Source organism: Staurois parvus, unplaced genomic scaffold (genome assembly GCF_062004578.1).
Source record: "Staurois parvus isolate SC_StPar_1 unplaced genomic scaffold, SC_StPar_1.0 ptg002469l, whole genome shotgun sequence".
Taxonomy (NCBI): Eukaryota; Metazoa; Chordata; class Amphibia; order Anura; family Ranidae; genus Staurois; species Staurois parvus.
In genome coordinates, this window is record NW_028320265.1 from 30,221 (window position 1) to 43,532 (window position 13,312).

Genomic DNA, 13,312 nt, shown 5'->3' on the forward strand with positions numbered 1-13,312 from the left:
AATTACTATAGGGGGGATGAATTACTATATGGGGGATGAATTACTATAGGGGGGATGAATTACTATATGGGGGATGAATTACTATATGGGGGATGAATTACTATATGGGGGATGAATTACTATAGGGGGGATGAATTACTATAGGGGGGATGAATTACTATAGGGGGGATGAATTACTATGGGGGATGAATTACTATATGGGGGATGAATTACTATATGGGGGATGAATTACTATATGGGGGATGAATTACTATGGGGGATGAATTACTATATGGGGGATGAATTACTATATGGGGGATGAATTACTATATGGGGGATGAATTACTATAAAAACTTATTGAAACTAAAAACAGTGTACCATCCTATGTATTTTCAGTTTTAAAAATGTGGCTCTCAAAATAAATTTCAATCGTGGTTTTGGCGAGATTTGGCTCAGTTGAAAAAAAAGGTTGCCCACCACTGGCCTAGGCGATCGTAGCGGAACTGGGAGCGGGTACCTGTCAAATTCGGGTACCCTCTCCCCAAAGGTGCCAATCCTTAATGGGGAGCGGGGGACCAGAACTTCCCATTTTGGGTGGAGCTCTGCTTTAAGGAGATTCACGCTCTCTATTTGTCCTGTTTACGATTTTCATTAAAAGTGAAAGTAAAATAAAATCCCAAATTTTGACTTGTCCCCAGGAAAGTAAGAGGGGAAATCTGTCAATGGGGACACTAGTTTTGGTGACCTGGAGGGTCCCCAAGAAATTCCCTTAATTTGTGGGGATTTCATCTCACTTCCTGTTTGGCTATGGGACAGGAAGTGAAGGGAAATCTCCGCAATGAGACACAGATGGGGGGAAAAAATAAAAATCTAACAGGGGTTATAACCCTCCCGTGCTCTATCCAAAATGAAAACAAAAAAAAAAGTTTTGCCTACAGTTTTACTTTTGACAGAAGAACAGGACATCCTCGTACCTGAATCCTCCCCGGGACGATGTTTTCTGTTGTGAAAATCAGCTGCTTGGTATTGGGAGATTCTGGGGTGGCCAATATCACCTTCCCTGCTCCAGATCCATCCGGACTGGTCAAGATGAACTGCTGCTTGGGTGACACCGAGGAGTCTACAGCTGTTACAATTTGGATCTTCTGTCCTGTCTGCTGATCTGTTACAATCTGTGAAGACAACGGACCACATTTCTAATATCCGGCTACATCCCGACCCGAACACCCCAATGAGGCATAAAGTTAATCTTCATACAGACACTTTAACCGCTTGGCCCCCAGGCCATTTCTGACATTTTGCTCCAACATTTTTTTTTTGCTAGAAAATTACTTAGAACTGCAGAAAAGTACATCGTTTTTAAGCAGATGCCCTAAAGAATAAAATGGTGGGTGATGCAATTTCTTTCGCACGATATTTCCGCAACAGTTTTTCAAACGCAAATTGTTTTGGAAAGAATACATGTTAATGAATTTCAGTGAACACAAAATACCCATTTTTTGGTGAAATATAAAAGATGATGTTACACCGAGTAAATAGATACCAAGCATGTCACACTGTAAAATTACGAGCGCCTGTGGAATGATGAAAAAATATGGTATATTAAGTTATCCATAGGTCACGCTTAAAAAGACTTTACAGGTTACTAGATTAGAGTTACACAGGAGGTCTGGAGCTAGAATTATTGCTCTCGCTTTGACGTTCACGGCGATACCTTACATGTGTGGTGTGATCACCATTTACATATGTGTGGGGGACTTTTTTTTATTTTATTACATTTTTTTTTTTTACACAGTCTCTAATTTTTATTTTTTTTAATCAACATTATTGCTATCACAAGGGACAGGTCCTCTTTATGGCCTGGAACGACCTCTCCTGCGCTCTTTGACCCAGAATAGGGGTGGATGGATGGAACCAGAAATTGAAAAAATTCGACCACCAATGCATATAGGGTTGTGCAGCTCTAAACAAGGCTGGGGAAGCCCGACCAGTACTGCAAAGTGAAACAAAAAAGAAAGCGCACCAAACTTGCGCATTACCTCAGTAAACCATGATTTTATTAAATTCAGAATGATACTCCCAAACGAGGAAGTAAATCAAGCATGTAAGTCCTCAAAACTCTGATGAAGAAGGGATGCCCTTCGAAACGCGTCAGCCAAACTCTGCGTGTCTACCCCTACGATGTGACTCGCACAGGCTTCACATTTCTAAAGTTCCTTTGAGGACTTACATGCTTGATTTACTTCGTTGTTTGTGAGTATCATTCTGAATTATGGTTTACTGAGGTAATGCGCAAGGTTGGTGCGCGTTTTTTTTTGTTCTTCTTTATGGCCTCACTGACCTCCAGTGCAGCCAATCGGATACATTTCAGCCTGATTGGCTACTGAACAAAGAATCGAAACCGGAGGTGCTAACTTCCGTTCCTGTCACTCTTCTCCGCAAATGTGATTGAGGCAGTCGCATTGATACGGGAGAGCCGGGTAAAGGCAGCGGCGGCGGCAGGAGGGGGGACCCCCTTCCACTACCCGTAAAAGCAATCCAGCGGCTGTATAGCTGCTCAGATCACTTTTTCAAAAAAGAGAATCACCTCCTGAAAAAAACGGTACCAGAATCATGGTTGTAGCCTCAATCATGATCCTAGTATAAGCAGCTCAATACAACGCCGTATATATACACGTGTGGCGGTATTGAGCTGGTCAAACTGTGCAACAAATTTGTTGCCAAAAATTGAACTGACATATTGAAATACCTGGATACGCTGAGGAGTGGACACGGCTGAGTCTGTGGAGATTATCTGGATGCGCTGGGAGGAGCTGGTCATCACTGAAGATTCCTGAACCTGAAAAATCAAAAATACAACATTCGTAAAACATTTGTTGTGCCATGAAACACGAAAGACTCTACGTAAAGCCACAATTGGGACCCAACATTTATGAGATCCACAGTCCTGAGATCTGCCTAACTGGTACCAGAACTCTGCACAAGCCTGTCCAACCTTACCGTCAATCCTGAGCCAAACAGGCAGCCATGAGGCCGTAGCCTCCCTAGCAGTCTGATTATGTCAGTATTTCTGTGCTCAAAGCGGTACATTTTTTTGCATGGAAATATGTATTTTTTTTTATTGTAGGCCTGTAATTTTTAGGAATAACTTACTGAAATCTGTCCGAACAAGAGTCTAGTAAACATCCCGGGGAGGATAAAATTTGAAACAGGAAACCATAAATTATAATTTAATAAATAATCATAAAAAAAATAATATAATAATAAATGTAATTCAATAATGTAATCAAATCAAAAACACTGAAATGTGAAATAGAGCGCCAAGTTCGCACATCGCTGAGCAAAGTCGCAGAATCGTTTTCAGTGTCTGATGAGGAATTTCCCCCACCAATCATTATCACTCAATTCTGCAAGTGGTTCTGATTTACTATCGCTGTTCTCTAGCCGGTCTAAAACCGCGTCTGACCTAAAGGGACACTTTTTGGACGCCATGGACGTTTCTCAGTTTCCAGGCAGAAAGAACAGTAAAAATGCAGGCAGGACGCCGGACAAAGCACTCGGGACAAAATGTATGTGAAATGGTTGGATACAGGAATGTTATACTCTGTGATTTTAGTGTATTTAGTGAATGTCACTTTTACAACTTACAAATGTCCCGCTGTTCCATCCCCCGTACGTCCCGACGTCGCAGGGAACGGAACCCGGAAGACGGATGCCGGCATCAGCCGGAGGACATTACAGGGGACACTGCAGGGGGGACATCGTGGGAGTGCAGGACAAGGTAAGTGAAGAAGAGATCCCGGAGCAACGCTGCAGTGTATTCCCGAGTGTAGCTCGGGGGGGGGGGGGGTTTTACAGCTTGTGGTGCTGAAATTTTACCCCGAGCTACACTCGGGAATACCGTCAGTCCCTGGTCGCACTGGGTGCGACTTGGCATGCGATTTGCATACCCTGCGACCTGAAAAATCGCATGCCAAGTCGCATCCTATCGTCCGCAATTACAGCGGTCATATCAGTGTGGTTCCGACTTGGCCAGAGCCTCACCGATTTCTAAAGTAGTACATGAATTACTTTTGGTACGATTTGTGTCAGATGTCTAGCAAATCGCACCTGAAATCGGCGGGTCCCCCGACTTTGAAATTCGTGCAACTTCACTGTAAAGTCGCACGATTTCAAAGTCGGGCTTGATTTGACCGCGGTGTAAACCTAATCTCTGCAACAAACCTTCGCTAATATGAAAAAAAGAAGAAGTCTCTATCAACCTGGAATGTAAAGGACAATTTATGTTCCACTCTTATGATATTTGGCTTGAAGTGTCTCTTTCCTCAATGATACATTGGTATAAATTGTTCAACCTTAGTACACGAGAAGAATAAAATTGGAATTGGATTTTCAGTGTGCAGTGTACTTCAGGGTTTGTTGGATGCCTGCATCCCCCTGCTGCATACTGTGGTTTCACCCATAGATTATTATTGTGTTGATGTAGTGACCGAAACCACAGCGGGGTCAGGGGGATCAGGGTTGCAGACATCTAACCAGCGTGGATTCGATTTAAATCACTAGTCAGTAAGGCTGGATGTAAATCCTAGTTTTCTACATAAAGACTAATTCTTGCTGGTATAACTTGTAATATACAAGTAGATGAAGATTTGTAGAATAACAACTTTTCATATTCGTTTTTTTATCCCCAGTTTAATAGGTTAATCATTCATATTTGGACAACTTTTCTGTTGTACTTAGGAAGGAGAAGAATAATCATTACCTTAATAATAACAATTTAAATAGATTTATTCATCTGAAACAATAACATTCCAGCATATGGTATTTGCTTAAACATCCATGTTTGGTAACTAATTTGGCTAAACAAAATATATATATTTGAAGAAACTTAGACTGTCGGCCCCTCCCTCCTCGCACTGTCGGCCCCTCCCTCCTCGCACTGTCGGCCCCTCCCTCCTCGCACTGTCGGCCCCTTCCTCGGCCCCTTCCCCCTCGCACTGTCGGCCCCTTCCCCCTCGCACTGTCGGCCCCTTCCCCCTCGCACTGTCGGCCCCTCCCGCCTCGCACTGTCGGCCCCTCCCGCCTCGCACTGTCGGCCCCTCCCGCCTCGCACTGTCGGCCCCTCCCTCCTCGCACTGTCGGCCCCTCCCTCCTCGCACTGTCGGCCCCTCCCTCCTCGCACTGTCGGCCCCTTCCTTGGCCCCTTCCCCCTCGCACTGTCGGCCCCTTCCCCCTCGCACTGTCGGCCCCTTCCCCCTCGCACTGTCGGCCCCTTCCCCCTCGCACCGTCGGCCCCTTCCCCCTCGCACCGTCGGCCCCTCCCTCCTCGCACCGTCGGCCCCTCCCTCCTCGCACCGTCGGCCCCTCCCTCCTCGCACTGTCGGCCCCTTCCTCGGCCCCTTCCTCCTCGCACTGTCAGCCCCTTCCCCCTCGCACTGTCGGCCCCTTCCCCCTCGCACTGTCGGCCCCTCCCTCCTCGCACTGTCGGCCCCTCCCTCCTCGCACTGTCGGCCCCTTCCTCCTCGCACCGTCGGCCCCTCCTCCTCACACTTCGTTTCACTTTCTTCTTGTGCAGATCTATTCCACTCCAAACAATCAGAAAAATATTGTTTCTATTCTATTCACTGAACTTCTTGCACCTTGGCACTGAAGGGGTTGATTCTGTATTCATCGGTTTGTAGAAGTTAGGATGAAGGTCTTTTTCTTAACTCTGTTCATGTTATAACATTTTTGCTGTGAAGAGGCATGTGATCTCCGCTGAGTCAAATTCAGTTTTGAGAACTGCAAAAGTAAACCAATCATCTGTGATAATATCTTGTAGGCAGAGAAACTGCCCAATAATCTGACAGAAACCTCTGGAGAGCGACATTGTGAATGGAGTCATGGAATTTATTTACCAAAAAAATTAAACATATACAGCCTTATTCTACAGAATTAAAAAAACAAATCGTTATTTCATGATGGAATAACCTTTGGATGGTAATATATTTTCCTCAAAAAGCATTTTATTTAAAAAAAATCTGATTTAAATAAAAAAAATCAGATTTAAATCTAAAAAAATCCGATTTAAATCAAAAAAATCAGATTTAAATTTTAAAAAAAAATCTGATTTTTTTTATTTTTTTTAAAAAAATCATTGATTTTTATCCACCCTGCATCTAACTGAAATGTGCGTTTGATGCTGAAGATTGGCTGCTACAGAACTAGAGCCTCTGGCCATTAGACTAGTAAATATCCTTGGCCTGGACAGCTGGTAGCAGGAGAGGGATGGACAGCCAGAGGTGACCAAAGTCACTGTGGATGGGCAGCGGGAACCAACCTAAAAGTAAAGTGCATTAAGGTAAAAAATCTTCTGCAAGCAGACCCCCCCCCCCCCCTCCAATAACTCCTTCCATGAGCCCCAACTCAATCCAGTAATGTGCACAAGAGTCGAGACACTTTCATCTCTCTCCTCATTGGCTCAGAGACAGCAGCGAGAGCCATTGGCTCCTGCTGCTGTCAATCATAGCCAGTGAGGAGGGAGTGGGGGGGGGGGCTAAGCCTCATCTTGCTGTAATGTACAGAAGAGTCTCGACTTGAGAAAAAAAAAATGTTGAAGAGTAAAAAAGAAAGCTGCAACTGGTTCGTCTTTCACAGAAAAGACCGTCATCCTCCTAGGTCAGTGGTCGGCAAGCCGTGGCTCGCGAGCCACATGCGGCTCTTTAAACACTCTAATGCGGCTCTTCTGTGTGCCGGGCGCCCGCTCCCCTCCCTCTTCTCAGGCGGCCACCCCAAAAGTCAGGCCAGCAATGGGCAAACTACGGCCCGGCGGACCTTTTAATCCGGCCCGCGGAGCGTGGCAAACATTGGCTGTCAGGATGTAGGCGGGGCAGCGTGACGAACTCCTCTCCTCTCACAGTCCGCCCTGAAGACCGGAACGGCGCGGGAACACGGCGAGAGGAACGCGCAGAGCAAAGGTAAGTGAATTGACACAATATGGGGGATGAATTACTATAGGGGGGATGAATTACTATATGGGGGATGAATTACTATATGGGGGATGAATTACTATATGGGGGATGAATTACTATGGGGGATGAATTACTATGGGGGATGAATTACTATAGGGGGGATGAATTACTATATGGGGGATGAATTACTATATGGGGGATGAATTACTACAGGTGGGATGAATTACTATATGGGGGATGAATTACTATATGGGGGATGAATTACTATATGGGGGATGAATTACTATAGGTGGGATGAATTACTATATGGGGGATGAATTACTATAGGTGGGATGAATTACTATAGGGGGATGAATTACTATGGGGGATGAATTACTATAGGTCGGATGAATTACTATATGGGGGATGAATTACTATAGGGGGGATGAATTACTATAGGGGGGATGAATTACTATATGGGGGATGAATTACTATAGAGAGGATGAATTACTATAGGGGGGATGAATTACTATATGGGGGATGAATTACTATATGGGGGATGAATAACTATATGGGGGATGAATTATTATGGGGGATGAATTACTATATGGGGGATGAATAACTATATGGGGGATGAATTACTATATGGGGGATGAATTACTATATGGGGGATGAATTACTATATGGGGGATGAATTACTATATGGGGGATGAATTACTATGGGGGATGAATTACTATGGGGGATGAATTACTATATGGGGGATGAATTACTGTGGGGGATGAATTACTGTGGGGGATGAATTACTATATGGGGATGAATTACTATATGGGGGATGAATTACTATATGGGGGATGTATTTTCAGTTTTAAAAATGTGGCTCTCAAAATAAATTTCAATCGTGGTTTTGGCGAGATTTGGCTCAGTTGAAAAAAAAGGTTGCCCACCACTGTCCTAGGACACTAACAAACAACAGAGGAGGCGGTATCATGGGCTGGCCAGCCTCCAATCCTCCTGTAGGTGGCAGTATAACCCTAAGGTGGAAGACTTCCTGTGTCCTCAATGGAAAGAGAAAAAAAAAAAAGAGACGGGATATGGACTCTCCCTGTAGCCTCAAAGTGTGGGGTTTAGGGCAAGGATTGGTCTTTTAAGTGCTTTTGGTACCACAAAGCAAGCACACCATTGTCACTTGTTTGCCATTTTCCTGCATTTGGATATGCAGTGCTAGCCATGGTTATGTTTTCATCTACAACACAGAAAAAAAGAAGTTTGTTTATTACGCACATCACTAATGTAGGCCAAGATAATGCCGAAATACAAAAGCTTCTGCTGCAGTCAGTTATCAACTGTTCGCCATGCTTTCCCACCGCCTACGGGGTTATTTAACAAGGCTGTTACCATGGCAACAATTTCCCCCCCTTTCATAACTTTGCAGCAGTGAGAACAATAAAGGGACTGTTCACACTTTGCTTTGTTTTTCAGGCCTCTGATGAGCATGGCCGTGCGTCACAGCAAAATAAAGGACCACTACACAGAGGAGGTATGAAGAAGGGTTTGCCACCTCATCCCCTTTAAAACTGAGAACACATCAATGACACGGGTTCTGAGGCCGATTAAGGCTGGCCATACACTATACAATTTTCTGTCCAATTTCTGCCCAATTTCCTTTAGATTTACCTTCAACTATGTAGTGCAAGAGCCTGCCTAATTGGATACAATTGAAAGTGTTGTTAGGTTTGACCTCCTATTATATGGTTTTTGGTAAATCTAAACCAAAAATCTCAAGAAAATTGGATAATGTATGGCCAGCCTAAGGTGGTAACTAAACTCACCTAGTGCCTGATCTGCAATAAATGAGTCTGCTGCCCATTATGAAAATACTAACTGCCTGGCTCTCTCTGCATTCAATACTTTCTGAGCCATGGAGCAAGTATGCAAATGAGGTGCTCTGACTGTACTCTGCATGCTTGTTCCGGGGCAGAGACAAAGAATTGAAGCCAGAGAGAGCCAAGAAGTGGGCGGCAACAGCGGACTCCAATCATTACAGGTACAGGGACAAAGAAGCCAGGTCATCCCCTGTACCGTGTCCGCAGTCTCTGGTCATCCCCTGTACCGTGTCCGCAGTCTCTGGTCATCCCCTGTACCGTGTCCGCAGTCTCTGGTCATCTCCCGTACCGTGTCCGCAGTCTCTGGTCATCTCCCGTACCGTGTCCGCAGTCTCTGGTCATCTCCCGTACCGTGTCCGCAGTCTCTGGTCATCTCCCGTACCGTGTCCGCAGTCTCTGGTCATCTCCCGTACCGTGTCCGCAGTCTCTGGTCATCTCCCGTACCGTGTCCGCAGTCTCTGGTCATCTCCCGTACCGTGTCCGCAGTCTCTGGTCATCTCCCGTACCGTGTCCGCAGTCTCTGGTCATCTCCCGTACCGTGTCCGCAGTCTCTGGTCATCTCCCGTACCGTGTCCGCAGTCTCTGGTCATCTCCCGTACCGTGTCCGCAGTCTCTGGTCATCTCCCGTACCGTGTCCGCAGTCTCTGGTCATCTCCCGTACCGTGTCCGCAGTCTCTGGTCATTCCCTGTACCGTGTCCGCAGTCTCTGGTCATTCCCTGTACCGTGTCCGCAGTCTCTGGTCATCTCCCGTACCGTGTCCGCAGTCTCTGGTCATCTCCTGTACCTTGTCCGCAGTCTCTGGTCATTTCCCGTACCGTGGTAAATAAAATTAGTGGGTTACAGAAACAGGCGTTTTTTGTGCGACCATCAAATTTGAGTGATCGGGCACTTCCTGACATCATTGCTTACTACATGTGAAATCTGTGAATGATCACAGAGGTCACATGGTACAGGGCCATTCACAACAGCCTTGTACCATGTGAGAAGCTGTGACCAATCACAGCTCACTCAGTATTTCTCAATGGCTGCAAGAATGCAGCCAGTGAGGAGAAATGATTGCTTTTACAGCCTTTATGGGTGTAAAAGCAATCAGTGTAAAAAAAAAATATATATATATATATATATATATATAAAATATATTTATTCATCACCCCCCACAAGTAGTACCGTGTCACTGTACTTCTAGGGTGACAGTATGTAAAAAAATTAAATGAATAATATAAAAAAAATTAAAAAAAAAAAAAAAAAAAAATTTAGAAAGATTATTATTTTTGGTTATAAACTAATTTGAGTTATTTTTTTTTTTACTAAAAAGGATAACTGAATAAATTGTGGCCAAGATGTATGAAGAAATTTTTTCAAAATGTTTGGACTTTTCCCCAGCGGTGAATAAATACCACCAAAATAAAGTTTTATCTGTCAAAAAATGCAAAAAAAATTCATATGGGTACAGCGTTGCATGACCGCGCAATTGTCAAAGTGCGACAGTGCTGAAAGCTGAAAATTGGCCTGGACTAGAAGGGGGGTGAAAGCGTCCGGACTGGAAGAGGGTGGGAAAGCGTCCGGACTGGAAGGGGGGGAAAGCGTCCGGACTGGAAGGGGGGTGAAAGCGTCCGGACTGGAAGAGGGTGGGAAAGTGTCCGGACTGGAAGAGGGGGAAAGCGTCCGGACTGGAAGGGGGGGGGGGAAGCGTCCGGACTGGAAGGGGGGGGGGGGAAGCGTCCGGACTGGAAGGGGGGGGGGGGGAAGCGTCCGGACTGGAAGGGGGGGGGGGGGAAGCGTCCGGACTGGAAGGGGGGGGGGGGGAAGCGTCCGGACTGGAAGGGGGGGGGGGGAAGCGTCCGGACTGGAAGGGGGGGGAAAGCGTCCGGACTGGAAGGGGGGGGGGGGGAAGCGTCCAGACTGGAAGGGGGTGAAAGTGTCCAGACTGGAAGTGGTTAAAGAGCCGGGAGGCGCCGGCAGTGAAGAGGTTAATAATGTCCGTATTATAATACTCTGTGGCTGTCAGTATTCGGCTTTGACGAAATGAACACATTATGCAAACCACGAACGAACACAACGCACATGCAAATGTTTGAAGCCCGGCAATGTAGGGCATCAGTGGGAGCGCTTAGGGGAGAGATGAACATCTATGTAATGAGGGACGTGTATCTCCACCAGCGATCGCACTGGCGGCCCCCTAATAAAACCTGAGGGACGTTCCCACACATCCAGAAGAGTCTAATTATAGGCAGGAGAGCGGCACAAACTCCCTCATCCAGAAGAGACGCCTCATTACTGCACATACTCTTCAGCCGCGCTCAGCGCAACGCGGATGACGTTCAAACTCCGAAAATTGGAATCAGAATCTCATCTCTGGGAAATCTCCGAATGTAAATTACAAGAGAAATCTGTGTGGGTGATGGAGCTCCCTTGTCTAGCTGGGATTATGTTGTGCTAAAAAAAAAAGAAGATCTTGTTTGCCTGGATTGGTGAGCTCAGTGTGTCTCTTATTAAAGGGGAGCGTCTATTTTTTTTTTTTTTTTTAAACAATACAGGCGCAATAAATCCGACCTCCAGTCTTGCACAGGTGTACCGGCTCCTCCCCTCCAGTCTCGCACAGGTGTACCGGCTCCTCCCCTCCAGTCTCGCACAGGTGTACCGGCTCCTCCCCTTCAGTCTCGCACAGGTGTACCGGCTCCTCCCCTTCAGTCTCGCACAGGTGTACCGGCTCCTCCCCTCCAGTCTCGCACAGGTGTACCGGCTCCTCCCCTCCAGTCTCGCACAGGTGTACCGGCTCCTCCCCTCCAGCCTCGCACAGATGTACCGGCTCCTCCCCTCCAGCCTCGCACAGATGTACCGGCTCCTCCCCTTCAGTCTCGCACAGATGTACCGGTTCCTCCCCTTCAGTCTCGCACCGCTGTAGCGGCTCCTCCCCTTCAGTCTCGCACCGCTGTAGCGGCTCCTCCCCTTCAGTCTCGCACAGGTGTACCGGCGCCTCCCCTTCAGTCTCGCACCGCTGTAGCGGCTCCTCCCCTTCAGTCTCGCACCGCTGTAGCGGCTCCTCCCCTTCAGTCTCGCACCGCTGTAGCGGCTCCACCCCTCCAGTCTCGCACCGCTGTAGCGGCTCCTCCCCTTCAGTCTCGCACCGCTGTAGCGGCTCCTCCCCTTCAGTCTCGCACAGGTGTACCGGCTCCTCCCCTTCAGTCTCGCACCGCTGTAGCGGCTCCTCCCCTTCAGTCTCGCACCGCTGTAGCGGCTCCTCCCCTTCAGTCTCGCACCGCTGTAGCGGCTCCACCCCTCCAGTCTCGCACAGCTGTAGCGGCTCCTCCCCTCCAGTCTCGCACAGCTGTAGCGGCTCCTCCCCTTCAGTCTCGCACAGGTGTACCGGCTCCTCCCCTTCAGTCTCGCACAGGTGTACCGGCTCCTCCCCTTCAGTCTCGCACCGCTGTAGCGGCTCCACCCCTCCAGTCTCGCACCGCTGTAGCGGCTCCACCCCTCCAGTCTCGCAAAGGTGTACCGGCTCCTCCCCTTCAGTCTCGCAACGCTGTAGCGGCTCCTCCCCTTCAGTCTCGCACCGCTGTAGCGGCTCCACCCCTCCAGTCTCGCACAGCTGTAGCGGCTCCACCCCTCCAGTCTCGCACAGCTGTAGCGGCTCCTCCCCTTCAGTCTCGCAAAGGTGTACCGACTCCTCCCCTTCAGTCTCGCACTACTGTAGCGGCTCTTCCCCTTCAGTCTCGCACAGCTGTAGCGGCTCCTCCCCTTCAGTCTCGCACCGCTGTAGCGGCTCCTCCCTCCAGTCTCGCACCGCTGTAGCGGCTCCTCCCCTCCAGTCTCGCACCGCTGCAGCGGCTCCTCACCTCCAGTCTCACACAGCTGTAGTGGCTCCTCCCCTGGACTGAAATGGCTTCCTCTGATGTCAATGCACACTGTGAGCTTCTCACAATGTGCATTAGAAGCTGCGGCAAGTCAAATAGAGCTCCGCCTAATATCCTGGCTGGAGGACGTCCAACATCATTTAGCTCTTTCCTCCTCAGCCTGACTGTCCCGTCCCTACCTCTTTCATTCGATGGATTTCAGTTCTTTCAATTATCGAGGCTCAGCATTAAGTGTGGGCAGTAGCTATGCATGCCTATGAATTCTCACTTCCCCAGACTGACACCCACTGCTTGCATCGGGGCTGAATGTTCCTGAGAGGAGTAACGAGGCGGGGTGCTGTGATGTTTTAACCACTTCCCGTCCAGCCGTTGTATATAAACGGCCGGATGGTGGCAGTGCAGGGTCAGGTGGCAGTTTATAAATGGCCTCCCCACCCCCTGCTTGTGCACACTCTCTGGGAGCGCGCAGCACAGCAATCACAGAGGTCACATGGTACAGGGCTATTCACAACAGCCTTGTACCATGTGACAAGCTGTGACCAATCACAGGTCACTCAGTAGTTCTCAATGGCTGCAAGAATGCAGCCAGAGAGGAGAAATGATTGCTTCTACAGCCTTTATGGGTGTAAAAGCAATCGGTGTAAAAAAAAAATAAAAATCT

General features: G+C 47.8%; 1 protein-coding gene across 1 annotated transcript in view; it reads right to left on the bottom strand.

Moving 5' to 3' along the window:
* The window catches only part of LOC149430753 (nuclear receptor subfamily 2 group C member 2-like), a gene marked incomplete at its 3' end in the record, with an annotated part of 42,703 nt that overhangs the window by 27,565 nt on the left and 1,826 nt on the right, over positions 1 to 13,312 (bottom strand). The window contains exons 2-3 of the mRNA XM_089666011.1: positions 2,730 to 2,819; positions 955 to 1,152 (exon numbers count right to left, since the gene is read on the bottom strand). Coding sequence (XP_089522137.1) covers positions 955 to 1,152; positions 2,730 to 2,801 — 270 coding nt within the window. The remainder of the gene's footprint in view (positions 1 to 954; positions 1,153 to 2,729; positions 2,820 to 13,312) is intronic.